Source organism: Balaenoptera acutorostrata, chromosome 3 (assembly GCF_949987535.1).
Source record: "Balaenoptera acutorostrata chromosome 3, mBalAcu1.1, whole genome shotgun sequence".
In the NCBI taxonomy this organism is placed as follows: domain Eukaryota; kingdom Metazoa; phylum Chordata; class Mammalia; order Artiodactyla; family Balaenopteridae; genus Balaenoptera; species Balaenoptera acutorostrata.
Window position 1 is genome coordinate 34,909,819 of NC_080066.1, and position 25,769 is coordinate 34,935,587.

The 25,769-nt window shown below is 42.5% G+C and overlaps 1 protein-coding gene across 1 annotated transcript in view; it reads right to left on the reverse strand.

The window, feature by feature from the left end:
- Positions 1–14,979, reverse strand: part of TMC3 (transmembrane channel like 3) — a 45,586-nt gene extending 30,607 nt beyond the window's left edge. Inside the window, exons 1-5 of the mRNA XM_007194250.2 lie at positions 14,891–14,979; positions 13,481–13,627; positions 9,496–9,571; positions 2,936–3,017; positions 126–232 (exon numbers count right to left, since the gene is read on the reverse strand). Coding sequence (XP_007194312.2) covers positions 126–232; positions 2,936–3,017; positions 9,496–9,571; positions 13,481–13,627; positions 14,891–14,979 — 501 coding nt within the window. The remainder of the gene's footprint in view (positions 1–125; positions 233–2,935; positions 3,018–9,495; positions 9,572–13,480; positions 13,628–14,890) is intronic.
- Between the last annotated feature and the right edge of the window lie 10,790 nt (positions 14,980–25,769).

Here is a 25,769-nt window from a genome sequence, read left to right on the forward strand (position 1 = left end):
CCTATTTTAACACACAGATTATCCTTCCCATGAGGATAATGAGTGCGGTTGTCTAATGCTATGGCTCTAAACGTCTCTACTTTTTAACAAATGGCACTTTTAAACTCACCTGAAATAGTTCTTACCTCTGGAATGACAATAAAAGCACCTGTCATAATCGTGAGCACAATATTAATTCCAAATAACCATCTCAAGAATATAAAATAAGAGGCAACACCAGATCCAAAATGACCTAAAGAAAGATAAGATAATGAGAACGGTTTATAGAAAATCCTCCCAGTGTAAGAAGTTCTCTGTAAAGCAACACTAATTTTTCTTATAGCAGCAGGACATAGACTAAGAATGCCATAATTGTACCTATCAGGGTGTTGTCCCACGTTGATCATTTAGAAGGATTAAGATGTTCATTAATGTCTACCAGTCATATACACAAATCCCTAATGGATTACTTTCCCTAATGTCATATTGGTCGAAAATGCTGTTATCAAATTTACATTTCACCTATGTTCAGAAGTATCAGCATCTTTTGAGAATTTAATATATTTCTTTTCCATTTTGCATAGTTCTGAAAATTCCAAGGATATTCTAAGGATTCTTTTGTCTTAATTTCAAAAGAAATAACAGTATGTTAGATGTTAACATTAACATCTAACATAGTGTTAGATGGGCGAAGGGGTTATGAGAATTCTCTTTGTCACTTTTCCATACACCTAAACTTATTCTAAAATAAAAAGTGTAGTTAAAAACAAATTTCTATTGAGAAAACAAGGGGGCATAGAAGAAGTTGGATTGGGATATGGGTGATACTTGTGATGACTTTCTGGAGCGAGTGGACTTGTATCATACTTTGGAAGAGTAACATCTTGAAATTTTATTTCAAATCTATCTTATGTTCATAATAGGTAGGAAAACACAAAACATCACAAAGAAAACCAAAAAATTACCTATTGCAAGGTTACTAAATTAAAATCACTACCAGAATTACTTTCTAGTAAATTTTTAGGGGAACCCTCCATTTTCATTCTATATGTGTATTTATTTTGTATAAAATTGGCATATCTCTATAATATGCATCTTGAGCTATCAATATATTATGAGCATTTTCTCATACAAAATATCTCCCTATAAAATGAATTTTATTGTTCCAGCAAACCAATTTTACATAATTGATTTAACTTATTCCCCACTACTTGACACTTAGGAAGTTTCTAACTTTTCACTAGGGTAAATAATTCTGCAAGAATCAATTTCTGCCTAAGGTCAGATTTCCTGGAAGCAGAGCCTGAGAAAAGGGTTCAGCTAACATGATATATTGAGAAAGTGCTCTCAGGATAAAGGGGGTGAGGGGGTCAAGGGAGGTCAGGGGAAAGAGCTAAGCAAAGATGTCATCTCAGCTGGAGCCCAGCTTAGCCTTATCCCATGGGGAGCTCTAGAGGGCAAGTTGCATCATAGAGTTGGTTCCACTTTGAACAAAAAGCTGGACTTGAATACTCCTTAGTCATTGCCTCTAGGCTACCCAGTGGGGCTGGGGGAGCAGGTGATGAGTGCCCAACATCTGGAACAATGTGGGCCAAGGCTCATCGTCTAGAGAAGGAGACAGCTATGAGTCATAGCAGCCAACACTCAGAGCAACTGAGAAAAGGTGGACCAGCCAAGTAAAGTGATCTGGGCTGGGCACCAAGTGTGTCCACACAGCCCAGTGCATTGATTTTGTTGTGGCTGTTGTTTTCTCTGGTTGTTAAGGAGTGGAAGAGTTCTATCAAAGAGTATAAACATTTTGAAGACGTTTGGTCCAAATTATAACTTTCCCCTAGAAATATCATCCCAATTGACATTTCCACCAGCTGGTATTTAATTCCACTTAAATGTTGAAATCTTTTTCCCCCTCAATTTGTCATCTTTTAGATCTGTTTATTTTTTCTGTATGTAAAATTTCTTTTATGTATAGTTAAATACAACAGTACTTTCCTTGATGATTCCTTCTTTACTTTTATAATTTGACAGGCTTCCATTCTGAGATCACATTACTTATATTTCTTTTAATTCTCTCATGCCTTCCTATTTTCTATTTAAATATTTAATGGAACATTAAAATGAAAGATCTAATGTTATTCTTTAAAACAGTTGAATTGTTCCAGCATCATTTATGGTGCTATGCTACACTGTTTCAATTCTTGTAGCTTTTATAATGTATTTTAACATTTTGGTTATACAAGTTCATTTGAGTTTTTCCTTTTGAAAAAGTTTTCAATTAGTTTTTTTTTTTCATATGAGTTCATTGTGTTGAATACAAAAAACACTGCATTGAGAATTTTATTGGAATTGCATTAAAACATAAACTGATATTGAGAAAATCAACACCTTCCAAATATTAAATCATTCTATGTCTCTTCACAAGACTTTAAAAAAATCCCATGGTCCAATTTTACAGTTTCTTTATTTCAGACTTCTGGTTATATTTATTCCTGGTCTTGTGTGTTGTTGCATTTGTGTGTTTGTACTGTGTGTGTGTTTTTAAATGTGACTGTGATTGATTTATTTTTTAGGATATTTTTCTAAATGATTACAATCACTTCTCTCAAAATGCAAATTTCTGCATTTTTGTTTTGCAATTGCCCATGTTATCCTTTTATTCATCTACACAGTTTTCCCCTCTATCCTTTTGAGTTTGTGTTGTGTCTAAGGCATGAACTGACAGAGAACTGCAGAGCCACAGGGGAACGTGGGACGGTTTTTATCCCGGGAGGTGGCGGACACAGGCACTGTGTCTTCCATCTCCACGGACCCATGTCCAGCCTAGGTCAGCACTACATATGCAAGGGCCTCCGGCTGCTCAGTGTAAGGTCTGGGACGTACCAGACCCGTCTCAGGCCTCACCGTTGTCTGGCTACTGGCCCCGCATCCCCGCCCCACTCCTCTAAGTGCCAACACTTACTCTCGATTTTCTTTATCCTCATTTCCCAGGGGATGAAGATGACCACAAAGTTACAGGCCAGACGAGCAAACTTCCGCCACAGCTAGACAGGAGGGAGGAGGGTTAGAGGACTTGACATTCATGAAGACGGCAATGCCTTGGTGGAACCAGGGTCCTAAACGGAGGCGAGGCCCACGGACACACCAGTTGATACCTTTCATTAGGATTTCACAGGCCTTTAGGGAGCCCTAGGACCAAAGCAGCCGCTTGTCTTCTCTGTGCTCCTGCCCAGGTGAAGGCTCCTGTTTAGGGCTCTGAGCTGCGGTGTCTGTACTGAGGTGCATATTCTCTAGGGTTTCAGCCTGCCTTATCCACACCATTCCTGCTGTGAGGACTAAGAACAGGTAAAACTACTTGAGGAATGATGTCCAAATACACCCCCTTGGTCCCCTTCGCGAGTGGGGCTCAGGGACCCACGTGGCTCACAAACTCCCCGGTGATTACAGTTCCCGTTCCTATTAAAGGACTAAGAGTCTGGAACATACCCTGAAAATAAGCCCCATTGTGTGCCTCCTATCCTGCAGCTGGAGCTCATCTCCCAGCCTCTCTCCTGGCCAAAGCTGCCAAAATAAGGTCTGGAAATTTGTCTTGGATGTTTAAGACACAATCGCCAAAAGTTCAAAAATCTTTTTTTTTTTTTTCTCAAAGGAGAATAAAGCAAAATGTGAAAATGTGCCCTGACACTGGGCTTTCTCTCCCACAACATTAGTAGGTTGTTCACTTTAACACACAAACAATGTGGGTTTGTGTTGGAAGCAAATGATATCATTGCAGAAAGAAGGGTTACAAATGTAATTACAACCTTCTGAACTATAAGACAGCATGTGGTCCTGATGCAGACATGCATGATTATGTTATCCTGAATATGTCTGCTAAGGCCAAAACGGCTGCTTGTAAATGAAAATCTATTATTTGGATGTTATCAGAAGTTGGAATTGTTCACTTTCTGCTCATGATTTAAGACCCAACTCAAATACAGCTACTCCCACGGAGACCTCACACAGATTCTCTGTAGCCAGAAATACATTCTTCCATCTGTAAACTTCCCCAGCTATCATTCTGGTCTCTGATAATGCTTACCACATCCTAGCTTACATTGCCTTTATATTGTTCACCTGGCTTTTTCTCCTCCAGCATTGAGAGGAAGACCATGGCTTTCTGATTTTTCATCTCCTACAGCATACAGAGGCAGAATGCCCAATATCCTTTGGGGAGGGTTTGGTGTTGAAAGCATTTGAGTTTCTGGTCCACTGTAAAGTCGTTAAGAGGAAGAAGCACCGGGTGGAAGGCCAGAGACCTGAGTTCTAGCTCGACCTCTATCTTACTGTGTGCCCTGGCAAAGTTATTTTCTTTCTCTGAGATTCAATTTCTTCATCTGTACAAAAAGAAATAGGATTCAATCAGTGGGTTTCAGGGTGCTCTTTGAATTTAAATTTCAATTGAATTTCAGTGGGAACTTCAATACACAGAACCCACTAAAGCAGAGTAACTCTCGTAGGTAAGAGATGCAAAGCCTCCTTCCCCAGCCTCTGGTGCTCATTTGAGAAGCCAGGGACCCCAAACTCAGTTTAAAGGGCACTGGACTGAATGACGCCCACCCCAACACTCATTCTGATGAGGAGAATCTACACTAGAAAGGAGCTTCCTAGAGGCAAATGTCAGTGAAAAACACGATTTATTGATGACCAAGATTCGGTAAGGCATGGGGAAAAACACCACACTTCTCTGACGATTTGCACTGAATCTCTATGGCAAAAGCCTTGAAACTTTGGAATGAATGAGTGGCAAAGTGCTCAGCCATAAAAAGGAACAAAATTGGGTCATTTGCAGAGACGTGGATGGACCTAGAGAGTGTCATGCAGAGTGAAGTAAGTCAGAAAAACAAATACCGTATATTAACGCATATATGTGGAATCTAGGAAAGTGGTATAGATGAACTTTTTTGCAAAGCAGAAATAGAGACACAGACGTAGAGAACAAACGTGTATGGATACCAAGAGGGAAGGGGAGGGTGGGACGAACTAGGAGATTGGGATTGACACATATACACTATTGATACCATGTATAAAATAGATAACTAATGAGAACCTACTGTATAACACAGGGAACTCTACTCAGTGCTCTGTGGTGACCTAAATGGGAAGGAAATCTAAAAAAGAGGGGATATGTGTATAACTGATTCAATTTGCTTACAGCAGAAGCTAACACAACATTGTAAAGCAACTATACTCCAATAGAAACTAATTAAAAAAAAGAAAAAAAAATAAGAGCAAAGTGAACACAAAATAAGGCAAAACCAAAAACCAAACTTGGAAGAGAATAGGTCCTAATGGTTATGGCCTGGGTTATTGAGTTTTGGTAAGGGCTTCTAAGAGCACCTGGAGCAGATGTGTTCTAACAACACGTGCGACCGTTGATGAAAAGTGTGTTCATCCAGAGTGTGTACTGAGCACCTACGCTGTGTTTCCAGTACCGTGGATGCAAATCGTGAACAAGACGTGTGAGACGTCAGCTGGTGTGGAGTTCGCATTCATGTTGAGGGGAGGCAGCCACTAAGAGTTCAATGCCACATGGGACACAGTCCACTAGGACTGGGGGGATGGCTCTTTGGAACAAAGGCTCAAGGAAGGTCTATCTGGGGAGGTCATACTTGAGCTGAGACTTGAATGAAAATGAGTCAATATTTCAAAAAAATAATAAATTGGAAGAGGAGCTGTCTAGGAGGGGAGAATGGCCAGTAGGAGCCTGGGGATTAGCATGAGCTGGGCATTTTATAGAAGAGAATAAAGGAGAGAGGAGTGAGATGAGGCCCAATAGTTAGGTCATGGCCAGATCAGGTGGGTCAGAGGAAGGAGTTTGGATTTGATTCTAAGTGTAATGAAACTCTATCTATCTATCATCTATCTATCTATCTATCTATCTATCTATCTATCTACCATTCATTATTATTATTATTTTTAAAAATAAGTTTATTTATTTTATTTATTTATTTTTGGCTGCATTGGGTCTTTGTTGCTGTGTGCAGGCTTTCTCTAGTTGCCTCAAGCAGGGGCTACTCTTTGTCGCGGTGCGCGGGCTTCTCATTGCGGTGGCTTCTCTTGTTGCGGAGCATGGGCTCTAGGCACGCAGGCTTCAGTAGTTGTGTCTTACGGGCTCTATAGCGCAGGCTCAGTAGTTGTGGCACACGGGCTTAGTTGCTCCGTGGCATGTGGGATCTTCCCGGAGCAGGGATCGAACCCGTGTCCCCTGCATTGGCAGGTGGATTCTTAACCACTGCACCACCAGGGAAGTCCCTATCATTCATTATTTTAATTAAAGGATGGCATGAGTAGTTTACTGTTTCAAAAATTTCCCTGGCTCCTATGTGGAAGAGAATGGAAGATGACGGGATATGAGTGGAAACAGGAAGATCTGTTATAAGGCCAGTCAGTCTATATACCATCCTGGGCAGGTACCTTTAGCTTCTGCACAGAGGAAGCGTTCTTGCCAAATCACGCCATGAAGGCTCTCAGGAAGGATGACGTCCCTTGCTGGTATCATGTGAGAAACCAAGGACATAGACTATTAGAACTAGAAGACATCTTAAGAATCAAACATGAAAACCTCATCAGGTTCCAAGTCATTACCCAGAGCAGGGAAACAATGGCAGAAGGACCTAGGTGTCCTGACTCTTGGTGTTTGGTGTTCCATGTGCCCAGGGTAGCATTTCTGCCTATGTGACTCCTTGGTTCCTGGTGGTCTCACATGCTCAGACCTTGCTTTCTAATGAAACATAGAAATAAACTGGTGCTAAAGGCAGATTGTCTGTAACAAGGTGTTTTCCTGCTGGAATCAAGAAGAAACCCATGTGCACAGAGGATGCAGGTGGGAAACAGTGGGAGGGGCTCCAGAGGATGACTTGTGTTCTGGAACAGTGCTTCCCAAGAGAGGATAGAGTGGCAGCCCTGGGGAGTGGAGATCAGGATCTCAGTCATGGGAATCATGGGAGAAAGTGTACGGTAGTTATATTATACAAAATTTACTATTTGGAAAACGAAGTTATCATTTTTCTAAGAGAAACCAGAGACTGTAAATAGAGACAAAACTCACTGGGCTGCAGGCAATAGCTAGATAGCTTCTGTTTTCTCTACTTTGGAGTGGTTGCTGATCCTCAGGGGTCCGTATTAAAATTTCCAGTGTAAAAAAATTCTAAATATAAAAAGGTAGAGGAATGATGTTCAGAATGAGGAGGGGAAAACCAAGTGTTAGGAAGACAAGGTGGGAGGATGATTTGCTTTGACATTTTGTTGTGTCTCCAGAGGGCAGAAGACACTGTGTCTCAGCCATCTCTTTACCCTGAGTGCCCAGCACAAAGCTTGGCACATGGATTAAGCTGAACTGGGTTGAACTGCTTTCTGCAGGGCCATTGGTAAAATGGAAAGGACTGGGGCAGCTGCGTCTGTTAAGTGCAGGCTGAAAACTTTGGGACAATCTGTAGGTAAGACTGAACATTCGGATCACCTTTCTCATTTTAAAAACTCTGACTCTAAGAATTCAGCCCATTATTAACTTACACCTTTAATCCACTTTGAGCCCACTGTCACTAAATGCCCCAGGACCTTTTCATTGTTATACATATTACAGGTTGTCTGAACCCAAGTGAGGGACCTTACATTATTTCAGATATTTTTCCATAGCATTTCATACAGTTTATTTAGAGAAAATGAGAGAGCTTGGTAGCACATATGCTTATAAAAAGATAATTTGGTTTTATATATTTATTCCATAAGCTCCATCATAGTGTGACAGGCATAAAGAGTTATGGATAATTTTGATCATAGGAGTGGATTAGCGTCTTCAGGCAGATTCTGTGAAAAGTAAGAAGAAAGAAAGCCAAGGCAGAACCTTGGGGATTTTTGATATTTTGTAACTATTGTTATGCAAAATTTATGACCAGCTTTAATTTAAACTTTACTAAGAATATTTTTTGTTTCAGAGAATCTAAAAAGAGTGTGTCTGTCAGTTTTTGTCTGTAAACTTGAAAAAACTACAATATTCAGCATTAGTGGAGATACTATGAAGACAGCAAATTCTTTCATTGTGGATGGCAAAGCTTTTGGAAAATAATTGATTAGTATTTATCAAGAGCCAAAAAACATGGATCATACTCTTTTCTACAGAGTTCATAGTTTTGACATTTATCCTAGAAAAAGAATTTTAAAAGATAGGAAAAGCCATCTGTGCAAAGACAGTCTTTGCAGGGCTGTTAATACTAACGAAAAAATAGAAGCTATTTAAGGATCACCAGCGGGCACGTAACTAATTAAATTAATAGACATTTTTCTGATGGAGTATTACACAGTCATAGAAAACAATAGGTATAAAAACTACATAGCAACATGGAGAAAAATCCTTGTTATGGTGTTAAGTGAAAAAAAAAGCAAGACAAAAATATTTGTATACTATAATTACTCCGATGTGAAAATGATATATACAATGGCTGAAATGTGAAATTTTAAAAAAGATTCTATCTTGGGAAGTAGGGGATTATAGTAGGAGAAATGATTTTTTTCTTTGTTTTGGAAACATTTATGAAAATTATTGGAATGTCTATAAACAGATAATTTCAATGTATACTAAAGTTTAACTGCAAGTAACTGAATGGGAAAAATAACAAACAAAAATCTTAGCATTGTATTATAAAATGAGCATTGGAATATGCCTGTAACTTTCTCATTATAAGAAATACAGTAAGTCCCCTACATACGAACGAGTTCCGTCCCGAGAGCACGTTCGTTAAGTCCAATTTTTTCGTAAGTCCAACAAAGTTAGCCTAGATACCCAACTAACACAATCGGCTATATAGTACTGTATCCTAATAGGTTTGTAATACTTTTCACACAAATAATACATAAAAAACAAACACAAAAAATAAAGAAAATGTTTAATCTTACAGTACAGTACCTTGAAAAGTACAGTAGTACAGTACAACAGCTGGCATACAGGGGCTGGCATCGAGTGAACAGGCAAGAAATAAAGATACTGTACTACTTTGCTCTATACAGCACCTTATAGTAAAGTACACAAAAGCACAACCACCTGTAGAGGAAGCACGCATATGACGGTATATGCCAGATACGTAAACTAACTTATGTGGTTGGACATGTGAACGCCCATTCGCCTCTTTGAAAGTTCTCAACTTGAAGGTTCGTATGTAGGGGACTTACTGTACAGTGAATGAAACCTACACACATGGGTGGGCTTAACTCAGGAGAGAGGCTAGATGATTCTCCCAAGGGCAGATATAACCTTTTTCTGATGAGTTGGGCTTACCCAGGGTCACACAATTTGGTAAGTGACAGCATCGGGAACTAAAATCCAAGTTTGGGGACATGCAGACCTTCAAGCTCACCATACTGTTCTACAGCTATTAATGATGGATGTTCCCAACCTATGTAGTACAGCAACTGCAAGGACAAGTACAACTTCCCGGGCCCGGAGACCACAGGAAGGGTGGGCATGTCCACGTGTGGGCTCTTTACCTCTGCACCTGCCGCTTGATAGCCTCGGGTCCTGGTCAGCCTCCCCTCAAACTTCAGCACAATGTCCTTCGCTCGCCTGAGAGAAGAAAAACTTGGTGGTGAGCGCAATTTTATCACCTTGATAATCTTGGCAAAACATGTGGAAGTGCAGCAGGAATAGACAGTCAAACAGTGGTAACCAGAAAACTCCCTTAAAATATCTTCTATAACATTTAAATGCATGAATTCATAGGAAATGATGAGTGAATACTAAAATCAGTTGCAACTGAATTTCTTAACGCCCTGCCCTGATTCTGGCTGTTGGCTGGGTATTATGGGCTTTGGAAATCCTGGTATCAGGTACCAGCATCTCAGCTCCTCCACTTAAATCTCAGCAGCCTTCCTCCTGCAATTAATTCTTTGGAAGTGAAAGTCAGACCTAGCTCAGAGAATCTGCTTTGAGAAAAGGGTAGTGTCTGGTTAATGTGAGCAAGAAAGTTGTGTCTGAGTAGCCATGAACAACCTGATTTAGCCCAGACTAACTACTGGCACACTAGCTGACCACTTTGGCGAGTTGACCTGATGGGTCACCTAAATGGCTAATCCTTGAAAATAGACTGAATTCATCAGGATAGATGGTTAAATTCACACTTATAGAACCACAGGATTAGGAAAAAAATGTTAATTCCATGGAACAGACTGAAGTCAAAAACTCTTAGCGAAGAATGTCACCTTCAAGGTGACCTCATCTGTGACTACACTGATGAGATCTTCATTAATCCATGGTTGACCACTTAATTATGCTCAGTGTTGAAGAACTGCTGAATCATTCAGTTTGTTAGTTGGACCAGTGTACTGGGGAGGGAGTTCATGCATGTATATCCCAAGTAACACCCATAGGTTCCCAGTCTTTCGTTGATTGACACAAGGAACTAGCTGACTTCCTTTTCCACAAACAGCATGATCGCTTCAGAACATGCCTAACCAGAGTGCTGAGCTTTGACCCTCCCTGCCCTCACTGCAAATACTCCACCTTCATAGCCCCGCCAATGTGCTGGCTTCATTCTGGTCAGAACCAGAAATGCAGGCAAGGGTGAGGGTTGATGTTACACCTTATATAGCATCTAAAAGATAGGGACCTATATAGGTGAAATAATAATTCATTTAATTTCATTCATTATAATTTTTTTCCCTGCAAACATCTTCTGCACACTTGTTTGGGTCAAGTATAGTGGAATACAGGGGTGCATAAAATAGAGTTGTTGCCCTGGAAAAGCCCACTAGCTAATAGGGATGATAGAGACCTGAAACAACAATAGGAGTGGGTGGGTGTGTAAGTGTTGGGATGGGGAGCTGAGTAGGGGGCTGAGGCAGCAGTGAGACAGGCTGGGACCTGGGACCTGGGACCCTTTGCTGCAGTGCTTGCACCTGGACAAACATCTCCTTGAGCAACAAAATACAAAGAAACTATAAGGGACTAAAAACAACTGCATGCAAGTGCAGTTGGGGCAAATTATGGACAGCAAGATACAAAAACCCAAAAAGCCCAACTGCCACTTCTGAATGGTCAGGAGCAAAAGCAGGGTACTGCGCATGCCCCCTGCACACAACACCACCTAAGGGGTGGGCAGAACACCTAAGCCACCCCTCCAGCCCAATCCTTGCACACTCCCCTACCCTCACCCCATATAAGGAGCAAGCTTGCTCCCCCTCAGCAAGTGAGTGAGCCAGGAAACTTGTTGTTTGTTCTCACTTCTCCCTGCTGCAGTCGGGGCTCCAATGAAGCCTTGCCTGAATTCCTTGTCTGACCTCTGATTAATTTCTATTGATTAAGGAGGCCAAGAACCCTGGTCAGTAACAGCAGTGGGGACAGTACCTAACCCAGGCCCCATCATAGACCAATGCTGACTCCACGGCACTGACCACTTGCCTCCCTGCAGCGGAAACAAATATATGCTCTGTCCCCCCATAGACAGAGCTCGCTGCTTTATCTGTGTCAGCAATGCTCCCTTGAGCCCCAAGCAGTCAGGGTCCCGTGCTCTGCGCCTTCCACAGACCTGATGAGTCTCGCAGGCCCAATTAGTGAAGCAGTGCTCCAGTAGCTTCTCAAGGTGACGGGGAGAAGTGTGACGTGGGGATGACAAATGCAGGTCTCAGAGGGCGAGCTGTTCCCTGAGAGCTGGACCACTGGCCTGTGCCTCGCTGGTGCTGGTGTCTTGGAGCCCTGGCCGAGGTCCCTGGCTTATGCTTGTGGAGGAAGGCCTGGTTTGTTCTTTTGGCTCTAACAGAAAAGTTATCATTTGCTTTGCTCTGCCCGCAGGTTAAAAAGACTCACTCTCTTACAGTTCAGAGAGTCATTAATCATCAGCATTTCTGTATGATTTTTAAAATTCTGATAGAATACATGACTTTTTTATCGCTGTAGAGTTGATTTACCATGTTGTGTTAATTTCTGCTGTACAGCAAAGTGCTTCAGTTATACATATATGTACATTCTTTTTTATATTCTTTTCCAGTATGGTTTATCACAGGATATTAAAGATAGTTCCTTGTGCTATATAGTTACATGGCTTTTTTTTTTTTTCTTTTAGGATAAATTGGTAGAGTTCCTCTGTTTCAGTAGAATAGAATACTGGAGGTGAGGTCAGGAAGCCCAGCTTTAAAGCTCAATTCCAGCACTCAGAAGCTGTGTGTCCTGGGGGAAGCCACTTAATATCTCTGAGTATCAGTCTTCTCATTTGAAAAATGTCATCCTTACTCAAAGAAATGGAAGTGACGAGAACTGATATCGGACATGGAGAATTAACTGGAAACTTCTGGGAGTGGAAACTATGGATGAGCTTAGCTATCTGCCGCGGCCACCTGGGGGGCAGGCTGGATCTTTGGCCAGACTGGAGGAACAATGCCTGGAGTGGAAATCTAATGAAGGCATGATTTGATGGGAAAGAAATGCAAACCTAATGGTGGATTGGAGAGACAGGGCAATGTGCTTGGTATCCGGAAAGGGGCACTAAAACGTAAGATACGACAGTGGTTCTAATCCTGTTCACACAGTAGGTGCCCGATGATTACGTGTAATGTCTGTTTCTCTAGGAAGGTCCACTTCACGGGTCAGAGTAGCTCAGTAGCACTGGTCATTAAGAGCCATTCTACTCACTCCCCTTGCTGTGATCCCAGGGATCCACATCATCAATTACTACCCACTCATAGGGAGTGACTACCATAGCCCAGATACAAGGCTTAATATCATATGGTTTACCTCATTTAATCCTTGAACTGCTATCAAGGGATTTCAAACCCTAGTTTGCAAAAGAATCATCCTGAATGCATGCTAAAAATGCTGGAGCCCTCTGCCGTAGTTTCTGATTAAGTCCGAGGGCAACCAGGAATTTTTGTCTTTAGCAGCACCCTGATTGCTTAACAGCTTAACAGTGCTGCAGGAGGTAGGTGCTATCCTTCACCTTCACCTCAACTTTACAGAGAAAGGAACTGGTCTTTAGAGAAATTATGAAAAGAACCTAATATCACATGGCAAGGCAATGTCTTCCAACTTTCAGCTCTTCATTATTATCTAAACAGACTCTCCAATATGACTCTAAGTGTCCCAGTAATCTAGTTTCCCACAGAGATCCCCCCCGCCAAGAGGGAGGTAATAGCCAAGCAGGTAAAACTAATATTTATTTTCATTCTAGATTGCATACCTAGTGAGTTTAGTTATTTTGTTCATCTCTAGGCATAGTGCTAAAATCTAGTATTTGAAAAGGAGGTAGAAACCCAAAAACTCTCTACCAAGACACACACCCAACTCAGACACACGTACACAGACACACACACTGAGGCCCTGTCTGGACCAGGTGGATCCCTCAGACGTGTCTGTGACTTCTCTAAGTCAGACCAAGAGCATCCGACCCACCACTCCAATGTGGATTTTTATACTCGTTTCCCAGGGCAGGGCAGGGCGGGTGGTTCAGTGGGAAGCATACTTGCAATAACCCATAACCCTTACCTCAGTGCCCTCAGCTTCTGTCCCATGGTCCAGGGTCGGCAGCGAATGTTTGCCATGAGATCTTTCTGGAACTGTATATTCTGGAAGATTTGTTCTGGATCATGGCTGTCCCCTGTTTCATCAGCAGTAAAGCTGTCATCCAAGTTGCTGAAATGATCAGGGCATTAAGGAGGAAATCTGATTAGTAGAATTGCTTCCATCCCAGTACTTGCCCTGGGTAAGTTTAGCATCTTGCTGCCTTGGGGTCATCTGTATGAAGTTAGCGTGTGTAGAAGGAGAGGGGAGGGATCCAGGCAAAGAGAGAATTCCGCAGTTGTTAGCAGCCACTGGAACACATTCTCTGGGTTCTGTTACTTTGATGGGTCAGTGAAAGAGAAAGGCTTCAAAGGATAAAAGATACTATCAGAAGACATCATAAAAGGAACCAAGAGAGTGCTTATGTAGGATTGCTGAATAGCAGCATCTTTGGTGGCAAAACCATTTCTTTTTCAGGCTCATTGAAATAATCAGCCAATTCCAAACAAAGGACGCCTCCTTTCCCCTAACTCTGGATGTAAAATAAATAAAAACCAAACTCTCTCATCCAGAGATCCACCCCCACCCCCCCCACCCCCCCCCCCACCCCCCCCACCCCCCGGTTGGATTCATTTGAAATCAGAGATAACAGAGGCAAACAGGCAGCAGTTTCTATGAACAAGAAATTAGCTAAGCAAATTTACATGCACAAATGTTTCAGGGAAATAGTTACTGTCTAGGAGAACAACTTTTCAACACATAGCAACACTTATTCCCAGTGAAAATGAATACACTAATCCTAATGCAACTTTTCCGGAGGAGTTAAGGGTATTTTGCTGTGGCTATTTCATCAATGATGCACTTAAGAGTAAGGGAAAATAATTCCTTTGCTTGTCTCTAATTCAGCTTGTTTTTACTTACTCAAAGGAGAATTTTCTCCAGTTTCTCCAAATTAATGGAGATTTTTAATATACCTTTGTAAATAGTTAACAAATTTGAATAATACTCCCTACTTCTAACCAGCCTGTAGCCTTTTCCAACAGAAACCTCATTTATTACGACAGATGTATTGTCTGCTCTATCTTGACACTGCTGATTGAGTAAACAGAGAGAAAACAGATAAAGCACGTCTGTGGGTTTGGCCAGCACTAAAGCCAGGTTGGGGTACAGGCTTTTGAATTCTGATCAGAAGCAGGTAGAGCCATCAACGTCTGTGTACATCGCTGAGGTTGCCACCCTTGTTGTACGGTGACCTGGAAAAAGGAGTTTCGGAGTTCATTCTGAAGGAGAACCGAGCAGGATGGGGACTTGGTCCTCTGGTCAGATGCAAGCAAGGGTGACCCAGGCTTTCCCTCCTCACAAACCTGCCCCAGTGGATGGATGGGACTGGCTCACCTGAGCAGCAGAGACTCCTGGTAGAAGTAGTGCTGGCTGGCATTTCTCCGGATGCTCCTATAACGCTGGGATGCCTTTGATGGTTTCATGGCAGCAGACTGGCTGCCAGTGATTAGTGCTGGTGGGCAGGGTGCTGGGAAGCCAGCAGGCAGGAGTCTGCTCCAGCGGAGGTTTCTGAACTGGATCTGCGAGGTGCTCTGCCCTCCAGTTCTCAGGAGCTGGACTGCACGTCTGTAGCCGATGCTCGGAGCTGGGGAGAAGCCAGGAAGCCAATCATGCATATGTATGTTAAGGTGGCTGTGGCAGCAGAGATTGGCTGGAGTCAAGACAGACAAAGGCAAGAGGCTTGGCCAGGTGATCTAAGAGCACTTGGTGCTGCCCAAATAATCACATTGGTGACCCTTGTGCCCAGAAAGGGCTCTGTGGTTTGCAAAGCACTTTGCATCTATTACCATGACTGGTGCTCACAAAATACTTAGGGAGAATGCAAGGCATAGGTTTTTGTTTTTTGTTTTTAACTATCAAGAAAGAAGCTTAGAAAGGGTAAGTATCTTGTGCGTGTTCATGTAACCGGGAAGAATAAATTTAACTCCATATTAGATCTGTTTCTTTTACTTTAACCTTTGTATTCTATTGCTTTGGGTTAAGAATGTTGCCTATAGCCTGAAATATACAGGAGAGCCCATTCTCAAGGCTCTGACCTTTAAGGGTATAACACTTTTCCATTCTATAGAGATAAAAAGTTGCAGAACAGAGAATAACAGTTGTCTTGTTGGAGGTTTACAGGAACATCGTGACCTGACCTAGGTGGACAGCTTCAGGAACAGAGGATTCCTACACCAAGAAGTTTGCAATAACCAACCACGCCCCTTCCTCACCTTGCCTTTAAAAATGCTTTGCTGAAACCCTTTGGGGAGTTCTGGATTTTTGGGGGCACAAGCCGTCTGTCTCCTTGCATGGCCCTGCAATAAACCTTTCTCTGCTCCAGACTCTGACATTTCGGTATTGTTTGGTCTCACCATGCATCAGGCACACAAACTTGCATTCGGTAACAACAACACAGCAGAGCCCCAGGAGAGGCACCGTCATAACAACTTATTTGTTTTTATTTATCTATTCTCAGCTTCTTTTTTTCTATTTTGAAAAAAGTCAAACCTACAGAAATGATAGAACAATACAAGAAATATTGCATACTCCTAACATAGATCCACCAATTGCTAACATTTTGCCACATTTGCTTTATTTCTATCTATACACTTTTCCCCCTACACCATTTAAAAGTAACTATCAAGAAAAAAGCTTAGAGAGGGTAAGAATCCTGTCCGTGTTCATGTAATAGGGAAAAATAAATCTGACTCCATATTAGATGTGTTTCTTTTACTTCAACCTTTGAATTCATCCCCAAGTCCAGGACTTTCCCATAGCTTCACCATATAAACCTCCATTTTTAAATTAACACAAGAAACAATTTGCTTGCAGCAAGGTTGATTGTACATTAACTGAATGGGCAGGTGCAGGACTGAAATAGAAATGGCCTTTGCTACTGAAGAGGCCTCCTAGTCAGTACACTAGAGATGCCACAGAGGGGTGAGTCAGTGGATGGGGCAGGCACCTGACAACAGGACAGAAAGGAAATCTATTAGCAACTCCAGGTGTGGGGCTTAGGAGGGGGACTTCATTCATGCACTCATTCATTCCTCTATTAATTCATTAGCAAATCATTAGATCCCTCTTACTGTCTGCCATGCACTAGACTGACAAAGGAAGCCAGAGCCCTAGCCTGGGGCATTGAGGTTCAGGGACTACCAGACAGGTATTCAGACTTAGGGCTCTGGGCATGAGAACAAAGCAGAGGCCGGGGCGCCAGAGCTGGCCTTTGCTCAGAGATGGACTGGGGCCTGTGACGTCAGGTCACCTGTCTGCCAATTTGCCTGAGGCTATTTGACCTGATAGTCTGTCTTAATACTAGATAAAATTTGTGTTTATCAAATGAACAAAATGGCATAGTAGCAGAATTATTTCTAGCCTCCTGAGGTTAGTTTTTTTTTTTTTTGTAGCATTCTTTTAGAGATCTTTACTTACATGAACTATATCTGAGCATTTCAAAGATTTTTTTCATCCTACTTTTTCTGAAGACCCCTTTGCCTTATTTTGAAATATTTATTCATAAATTGAAATATTTTATGTTAGTTTTATGCAATCAACTATTTTCAGCATTTTTGTCTCTTCTTTGCTTATATATACTATACACACGTACATGTATATATACAGGTGTATACATATATATATGCTTGTGTTTTTCAAGGGGTAGGAAAAGATAATAGCAAGTTTTGAAGTATACTACAGGGATTTATTAAAACAAATTATGATATGATGTATTTTTATTAACATTGGTAAAATGAGTTTTAATGTGCTCAAATTTGTCTGTGTGTTTTTTTTTTTTATGGCTTCCTTGGTCTGATTTTTAAAAATTCTTTTTGAAGTCCACCTGGCATTCATTGTGGTGATGAGTGCAAGGTGAGGGGGTCATTGCTACTCCTTGTTCCCAGCACGAGGGACTCAGGTTCATTTCCCCAATTCCCCTCTGGGCCCCCTGCTCCTCCGGGCTCCCAAGGGCCAGGCAGAAAGAGGAAGTGCAGGCAGGGGATGTCGCTTTCTGAATGCAAGGGATAAATTACTGAGCGTGCATCTGACTTCCTCTGACAATTTGATTAGAGGTTTTAGATGTGCTGGGTGGTTTTAACTTAAGCCAGCATGTGTATATAGATAAAAGACTAAAAATCCCTTAAATGCGAACAATTTAAACACTTTAAAAAATCAGAAAGGATCCAGTGTGAAAGTGGGCTAAACTATTATTTCCTAGATGAACTGCTTACAGGTTCTGGGCGGTGGGAGAAGGAAGAAGATAATAAAGGTTGAAAAGGAGAGAAGTAGCAAGGGAAGCTCTATTTGTGTAACACACAAATCCCTTTCAGTTGGAAAAAAAAAAGAATAAAATTTTGTTATAAATCCCAGGAGGTTTTAACAGAAATCATCAAATGGCTTAGCTTACAGGAACAATAACATTCATTCCCTTCGTCATCAATTAAAGACATTTCCCCCTGCTGCTAAGTGAATAGAATTCTGAGACACGAATATCCCCGAGAGGGTACTGAGTCCCATCAGCAGCGCCAAGCTCCCTTTTCTAAGTTATCAAGTGTTTAGCTCTGGATTTTACAAGAGAGACTTTTCCATTTCTGGGATATATTTACATGCCTGTTATATTGTTTGAGTGACTCTAAAAGCTTTTGTTTGAAGTTTAGAAATACACTTTGGGTCCAGAAAACGTTATTGAGGGAAGACATTCAAGAATTGTTTCCAATTTTCTAAATGACAACGGAATTTGTTGAGACATGAGAGCAAATTGTTATTGTTGAGTTCCTCCTGAAATCTCCAGCTGCAAATAAGTTTGAAACTGAACAGACACTCTGAGATTTCCATGAGGAAAATCGTGATACTCTGTTACTCATTTTAAGAGCTGTGAGAGGTTGACCACAGGGCTGGAGGGTGGGGTGGTCCTTTGCTACACTTGCTCCCTGCAATGAGTGAAGACAGATTGTAACCACCCCAACAGAATCCTGTGGAAGGAGGAAGTGATCATCATCAGATGGGTGGCAACTGGGATACGAATTATACAGCTTTCCCGTACTGCTCTGCAGTTATGCTTCCTCAAAAAAAAGAAATTCTTTTTCCTAGGTGATTACATCTAAACACATAAACTGTCCTAGGAAACAGGGAAAAATCGAGCCTTCTCAAAAACTGGGGTAAAGGAAAGCAGTTGAATTCCTTGTCAAGCAACCATTTAGTAGCTGGCTACGGTTTTTCTTTAACGATTTTTAGATTGTATTTTCTGTAGTTTGGGGGGACTTTTAGACAGTACAGCAGTGTTGTCTCTTGGGAGTGGTGGCCTCATCTCGGCATTTCCTTCACATCCTTCACAGAAACGTTATGTCTCCAAAAGCTGATGGAAGCCAAAACCATTTACGGATCGGCTGAGTGAACAGAACAAAGAAGATTCCGCACGAGACATCTTTATAATATGTTGACCTACCACCTAACCATGAAGTTTACCACGTTCTTGCTTTAGTCTGAGTGTGATATTTTAAAATCCTCCCTTTTAAAAAAATTATATTCGTTTTTCCTTCAATTTTTACTGACATCTCTTTTCATCTTGTTTTTTTTGACGTATCATTTTCACTTCTTGCTTTATTGTGACCTTTCAAAATCCTTTTTCTCAAAGTGCAAAGCAATTTTTCCCTTAAAATTTAGTTTACTTTCCTCAAGCAAGACTTTTAAACAATTAAATGCCCTTCTCTCTTTATTTTCCTTTAGAACCATATCTTCTTTTAGGTTAAAGCATATTTTCGTAGGTCCGTTCATATTTGTTGATTTTCAAATGAGGAGAGGTCTATTCTGACCCATTTATGCTCAAAAATAGTTCATATACAAATTCAATTCTCATCTTAAGTATTGTACCCATGAATGCCGTGAGGATCTTCCTTATAAATCTTCTGGGATTTTTATACTACTTGTTTAGAGATTTAATAGCCTGAAGCAGGGGCAGCTTGGACTGGAGAAAAAGCAGGCAAAAGTAAAATTTCTTACTGTGTTTCTCTTTCTTTTGCCAACCTCTGGCATCACCATTTGTTTCCAAAGTCACTTTCATTCCAGCAGCTTCCAGTGTGGCATGGCTGACTGGTTGCCTTCCTGTTGCTGCCTTCTGCTGGGTCTGGGATGGGGGTGGGGAGTCCCGCTGGACCACAAACGAGTAGGTTGAGCGCTTCTCTGTGGAGGTTGAAACTTGTAGCATCAGCGAGAAGCCCATCTGCAGCACCCTTTGGTATTTGGTAGTGAAACATTGTCTTGAATCTCCTGGGCAGACATAGAGGAGGGTTATGCATCTGTAGTGACAAAAGAGATTCTAAACATAGGGTCTTCCTATCTCTTGAGGGAGGCTCTGTACGGTGGTAACATGGCTAAGCTGGAAAGGTGTTGCCCAGTGGCCCCTTTTCTGTGTGGTTCTGGGCTGTGGTTGGCTACAAGAGATACGTGAACGATCTGGAAGATGGAGGAGAAGGAGCTGCCGTTTTCTGTGCTCTCAAGGTTGGCGACGAGCAGCAGGAGCTGTGCGGCTCACACACGTTGTCTCTGAGTTGCTAGCCTGCCCTGTTGCCGTGGGGTTGTAGCCCAACACTCAACTCCTGCTCCTCTTGGATCTCTTTTCTCAGCTTCTCTGAGCGCTGGACCAGGTGTACGTGCACCTCTGTGTGATAGGCACCAACCACCCCTGTATGTCATCTGCATCTTTGAGGTTGGAGATGATGGGAGACACAGGTGGGTTCTAGTCTGCCCAGGTGGGTTCCGGTCATTCGACGGGGGCGGGGAAGGGAGGATTCTGTCTTGTCCTCACTCTCCTCCATTTCACACTCAGCTCTCCTTCCTCACTCCCAGGCCAGGCGACCTAGAGCAACTTCAGCCCAAGAGCAGAGGCAAAAGCAGCACCTTTGCATCGACTTCACCAGCTGCCATGACTGAAGACCTTCTAACCCCTATTACAAATCCCAGATATTGACTCTGCTTCTCTGGTTGAACCCTGACGGAAAAAGCTCTCATGGCTGCTCTTGCCTCTGGAGTTTTTCTCTTAAATTAGGAGATGGTTGTATTGCTGTGCCAGAATTATTCGACTTTCTCCCCAAACCCTGCCTCCCCCACTCCTTTCTCAGAAAGGACAAAGAGCCAAGTGGGAACTGTGATTAGATTCTTTTTATTTATTTATTTATTTATTATTTATTTATTTATGGCTGCGTTGGGTCTTCGTTGCTGCACGCTAGGGCTTTTCTCTAGTTGCAGCAAGCGGGGGTTACTCGTTGTTGCGGTGCGCGGGCTTCTCATTATGGTGGCTTCTCTTGTTGCGGAGCACGGACCCTAGGCACGCGGGCTTCAGTAGTTGTGGTTCACGGGCTCTAGAGCACAGGCTCAGTAGTTGTGGCGCACGGGGTTAGTTGCTCCACAGCATGTGTAATCTTCCCGGACCAGGGCTCGAACCCGTGTCCCCTGAATTAGCAGGTGTATTCTTAACCACTGTGCCACCAGGGAAGCCCTTGTGATTAGATTCTTGATGACCTACTTTGGGTTAGTAGTTTGATCTATGATGTATCTTTAAAAAGCTCATTGAAATATGTATTATATGACTGATATCCTTGCTTTTACCATGTTTAAAGTTTTCCCTTCTTTTTATAATCCTTGACCTTAACCTTCCTTTCAAGGCTATTGAGGGGCTCGGATTACCCTTATCCTATTTCTTGGCATTCTGCTAATCCTGTTTTCATTTTGCCATGTCAATTTCCACTCACATTTTCTTAACTCTTCCAGTTTCCTGTATAACTCACTATCTTTTCTTGTTACCTCAATTTGCCTTCTCGTTTCAGAAAGAATCATTTGATTTTATTTCATTGGGAGAAGTAAATATGGTCTAAGATTTACATTTTGTTTTCGGCAGGAAATCTTTTTTCTGAAATATGCTTTTTCTCTGCCTCTTGCGTGCTTCACGTTCATTTCCTTTTTTATGTTACAGAATTTTTAGTTAATTCTTTTTTCTATTCATGCTCCTTGAATAAGCAGTGTTCTGAACGTTTGGTATTTGCTCCCCCATAAGGTTCTTTGGCTTTCCTCGCCGTTTCATGGATGCTGTTGGATTCCTTCTCTCAGCTCGTCACTGGGGGAGACTGCTGGGTGATGACTTTGTTGGGTGAGGCAGTGGAGGGGGAGGCGAGGTGGGGAGCATCCTGAAAAGAAGAATTGGGTGTTCATTCAGTTAACTCCTCCCTTCTTGCACCAGAAGGCAGTTCTCTCCTTGTGTTCTTTTGTTCATCGTGGCCTCTTCCTCAGATCCTTATGTGGCTCAGTCTGCCTCCCTTCCTGCTCTGTTAGGAACTTTTCCACAGCAGGAAGATCTCACCACATTGGAGAGAGTCAGAATCTGTGGAAAATACCCATGCTGGAAACTTCCTGTTTGGAATGGCCACTCTTGTTTTGATCACCTCTGTCCCTACAATCTAATTCTGAATATTCATAATATTTGTCATTGTAAAACCATTTTAAGTGTGCAACTCAGTGGTATTTACATTCACACTGTTGTGCAACCATCACCACCATGCATCTTTCTTCATGGTGCAAAATTGAAGCTCCGTACTCATTAAAAAATAACTCCCCATCCCCCTCTACCCCTTGATACTGACCAGGGTTCTTGGCCTTCCCCAATCAATAGAAATTGACTAGAGGCCAGACCAGAAATTCAGGCAAGGCTTTTTTGGGGCCCCTGCTGCAGCAGGGAGCAAGAAAAACAACTTGCTCCCTTGCTTGCTCGCTCCCTGAGGGGGCAAACTTGTTCCTAATATGGGGTGAGGGTAGGGGTGTGTCCAGGGGTTGGGCCGGAGGGGTGGCTTAGGTGATGGTGTGTGCAGGAAGCATTCGAAGTACCCTGCTTTTGCTCCCGACCCCCTGCGTTGCTCGCGGCTCTTCAGAAGTGGCAGTTGAGTTTTTTGGTCTTTTGTATCTTTTTGTCCAGAATTTGCCCCAACTGCGCATGCACGCAGTTATTTTTAGTCCCATATAGTTTCTTTGTATTTTGTTGCTGGAGGAGAGGTTTGCCCGGGGGCAAGCACTGCAGCAAAGGGTCCCAGGTCCTCAGCCTCTGGCAACCATCGTTCTGCCTTCTGTCTCAATGACCACTCCAGGGACCTCAAAGAATTGGAATCATACAGTATTTGTCTTTTTGTGACTGGCTCATTTCACTTAGCAAAAGGACCCCAAGGTTTATGCAGGTTGTAGCCTGTGTCAGAATTTCCTTCCTTTTTAAAGCTGACTCATACTCCATTGTATGTATTTACTGCATATTGTTTATCATTCTGAATGTTTTGCTACAGCAGGGAAAGGGGCAGAATAAAAAATGCTCCCATCTCCTGCACTATCCGTCTTCATATCTAGCCCCTGCTCTTTCATAATAGTGGTGTTTGTGGGGCTCTAGCAACTTCCTGTGAATGCACCTCAACTTGTAACAGGAAAGAGCCAAATCGGACTACATGTTGTATCTGTTTCTTTTACTTTAACCTTTGCTTCCCGTTGCTTTTGTTCACTAAAAGGATACTGTCTATGCATAATGGCTTGCCTTGGGGAACCCTGCCCCTCGGCCTGAATGTTAAACCACAGCGCCTTTGTTCAGGGAAACAACCGGACCCTGTTCTACCTGTGGATGGCTGCAAGAAAGAAGAAATTAACACATCCCCTCTCCGAGGCTGGCCATTCCAGGGGATATTTGAAAAACTTATGGCCTTTTTATTTTACTTCCTCATCTCCTCCCCCTCTCTGTGCTATAAAAGAAACTGGCATCCAAACCCCAATAAAGTCATATTCCTTTGCCTCAACAGCTGTGTCTGAATTTGGCCTGTTGTGTGGCGAGCAGAGAGAGCTTGGATTCGGTAACAAACTTTCCTATGGACAGGAGTTCTAAAGTGGTCATCAGAGCTTTCCTTAATCTTCTTCCACTTTACCTTATCTTCTAGAAACTTCTTGAAGCACTTAATATGTGGAAGCGTCTCTTTCCTAGTTCCTAGTGCTAGTGCAGATTTCCCCCTAATTAAAAAAAAAAAAAAAAAAAAAAAAACCTAATATTCTCCGCTTCTACTGGGTGGAATTCCTGCTACCTTTCCTCCTTCAAATCTTTTGTCAAAGGTTAGAGGCTTAGGAGACAGTTCTCAATATTAACGGTCACTGACTATCCTGGAGGTTTTCTTTTCTTACCTGCAGAGTGGCAATCACCTTGCAAAGTTGTTGTGTGAATTAGTGATAGTACGCATGTTGAGCTTAGCACAGTGCCTGGGGCATGGTGGAAACCTAACAACTGGCAACTACGTTTTACTGTTGTGTCTCTAATGGTAGTATTATTTAAACCTCACCATGAAAGCACGGCTAGAATGGTTTGAGTTTAGCAGTTATATACGAACTATTGTTATAACCACTATCATCACCATTACTAACATTATTTCAACTTCAGCCTGAAAGCTTAATTAGAATGGTTTTGAAATTATTTATTTCTCGAGACCTGACCTGATTCATGTAGAGAATTTGCAAACAAAGTATATTGCAAATCTGCTTACTAACTACATGACAGACACACACTGTGTGCTCTTTAAACTTCTTAAAAATATGTTTAAATTTTTGGCTGCATTGGGTCTTTGTTACTGTGCGCGGGCTTTCTCCAGTTGTGGCGAGTGGGGGCTACTCTTCATTGTGGTGCACGGGCTTCTCATTGCGGTGGCTTCTCTTGTTGCAGAGCACGGGCTCTAGGCGCACAGGCTTCAGTAGTTGTGGCGCGTGGGCTCGGTCATTGTGGTTCACGGGCTCTAGAGGCCAGGCTCAGTAGTTGTGGTGCATGGGCTTAGTTGCTCCGCGGCATGTGGGATCTTCCCGGACCAGGGCTCGAACCCGTGTCCCCTGCATTGGCAGGTGGATTCTTAACCACTGTGCCACCAGGGAAGCCCACACTTTGTGCTCCTTTATCTGGCTACAAATAGAATTTTGAAAATACCTTCCCCTTTCTAAAAAGCGTACAAATCTAATAAACAAGCCCAAACGGTAGCCAATTACCAGTGTAGAATTTAACTCTGGGTGTTTGCATTTACTGCAGTCGGCCATGGAAGAGGGAAGCAGCCTGCCAAGGTGGAGAAACACAGGGATTCAGTCTCAGGGCTCCCAGGGAAGCAAGCTGATTGCTGAGAGAGACCTCACTGTGTCCTTGAACACGTGGTCCCAGCCAATCACAGGAAGGAGGAAACCTGTTAAGTGATATCTTTCGTGAGATTTAAAAAGGAAGACGAACTAGGCCTAATTATGATTGGGTCTTATTAAATTTCTACCCTGCGAATTTGGAAACTGTGGTAATGCAGACTTGGCATATGTTAAAGAGAATAAAGATATACGTACGATTCAATGCTGTCACGTGGAAATTTTATATTAACAGCACACCGCTAGACAATGCAGGCCAATCATTTATGGGAGTTTATTGTATCTCAATTTTGTGTACTTATTTTCGACCCCTAGGTGCCACCTGCTTGAATGTTATTGAGGTTCACTTCCAGTGTAATGCTTGGGCTGCAGGAATAATACCCAAGTGCCAGGAAAACATCTGAGTGGTTGCAAGATGGAGAGAAAAGATTCATGAAGGCACAGGCAAGGAAGCATCAGGGGTGGGTTGCAGGAGAGGTGTCAGTCCGTGCTGTACACATCAATCCTAGGAAGAGGACCAAAATCCCAGAGCAGAGAGCTGAGCTAGTGTAACAGAGCAGCACCGTGGTGAGAATGATATGGGAGCCACTCTCAAAAGAATGGCTCTAGGGTGTGTCTGGATGGCCACGGTTCAAAACAGAGAGCCCGTGTTGAGCTTGCTGGGACCCTGGAAGCATCGCCTGCCTGTGACCTCACTGGGCAGTGGCTTAGTGCAGCTGAGAAAGAGAGCCGTCTGTTCTTCCTTGTTGGTTTAACCATATGATACACAATCCTGTAAACAAATTAATTTCCCCTGGGACTTTTGAAAGCATCCTAACTGTATTATCATTTTTTCTGCATAAAGGAAGCTTAGCAAGAAAACAATTACAGAATGGACTTCAAATGATCTCCAAATGGCCATCAAGTAGAGATGGCAGTCAACAGACATGCTGGGGTTGGGGTGGGGGAGTGGGGTGAGGGGCGGGAATAAAGTGTCGCTTGCTAAATCCAGACTTGTTTATTCTGAAAGCTGGGTTGACCCTTTCCTGTCCTTTCTCCCTTCGGGGAGAAATTCTTT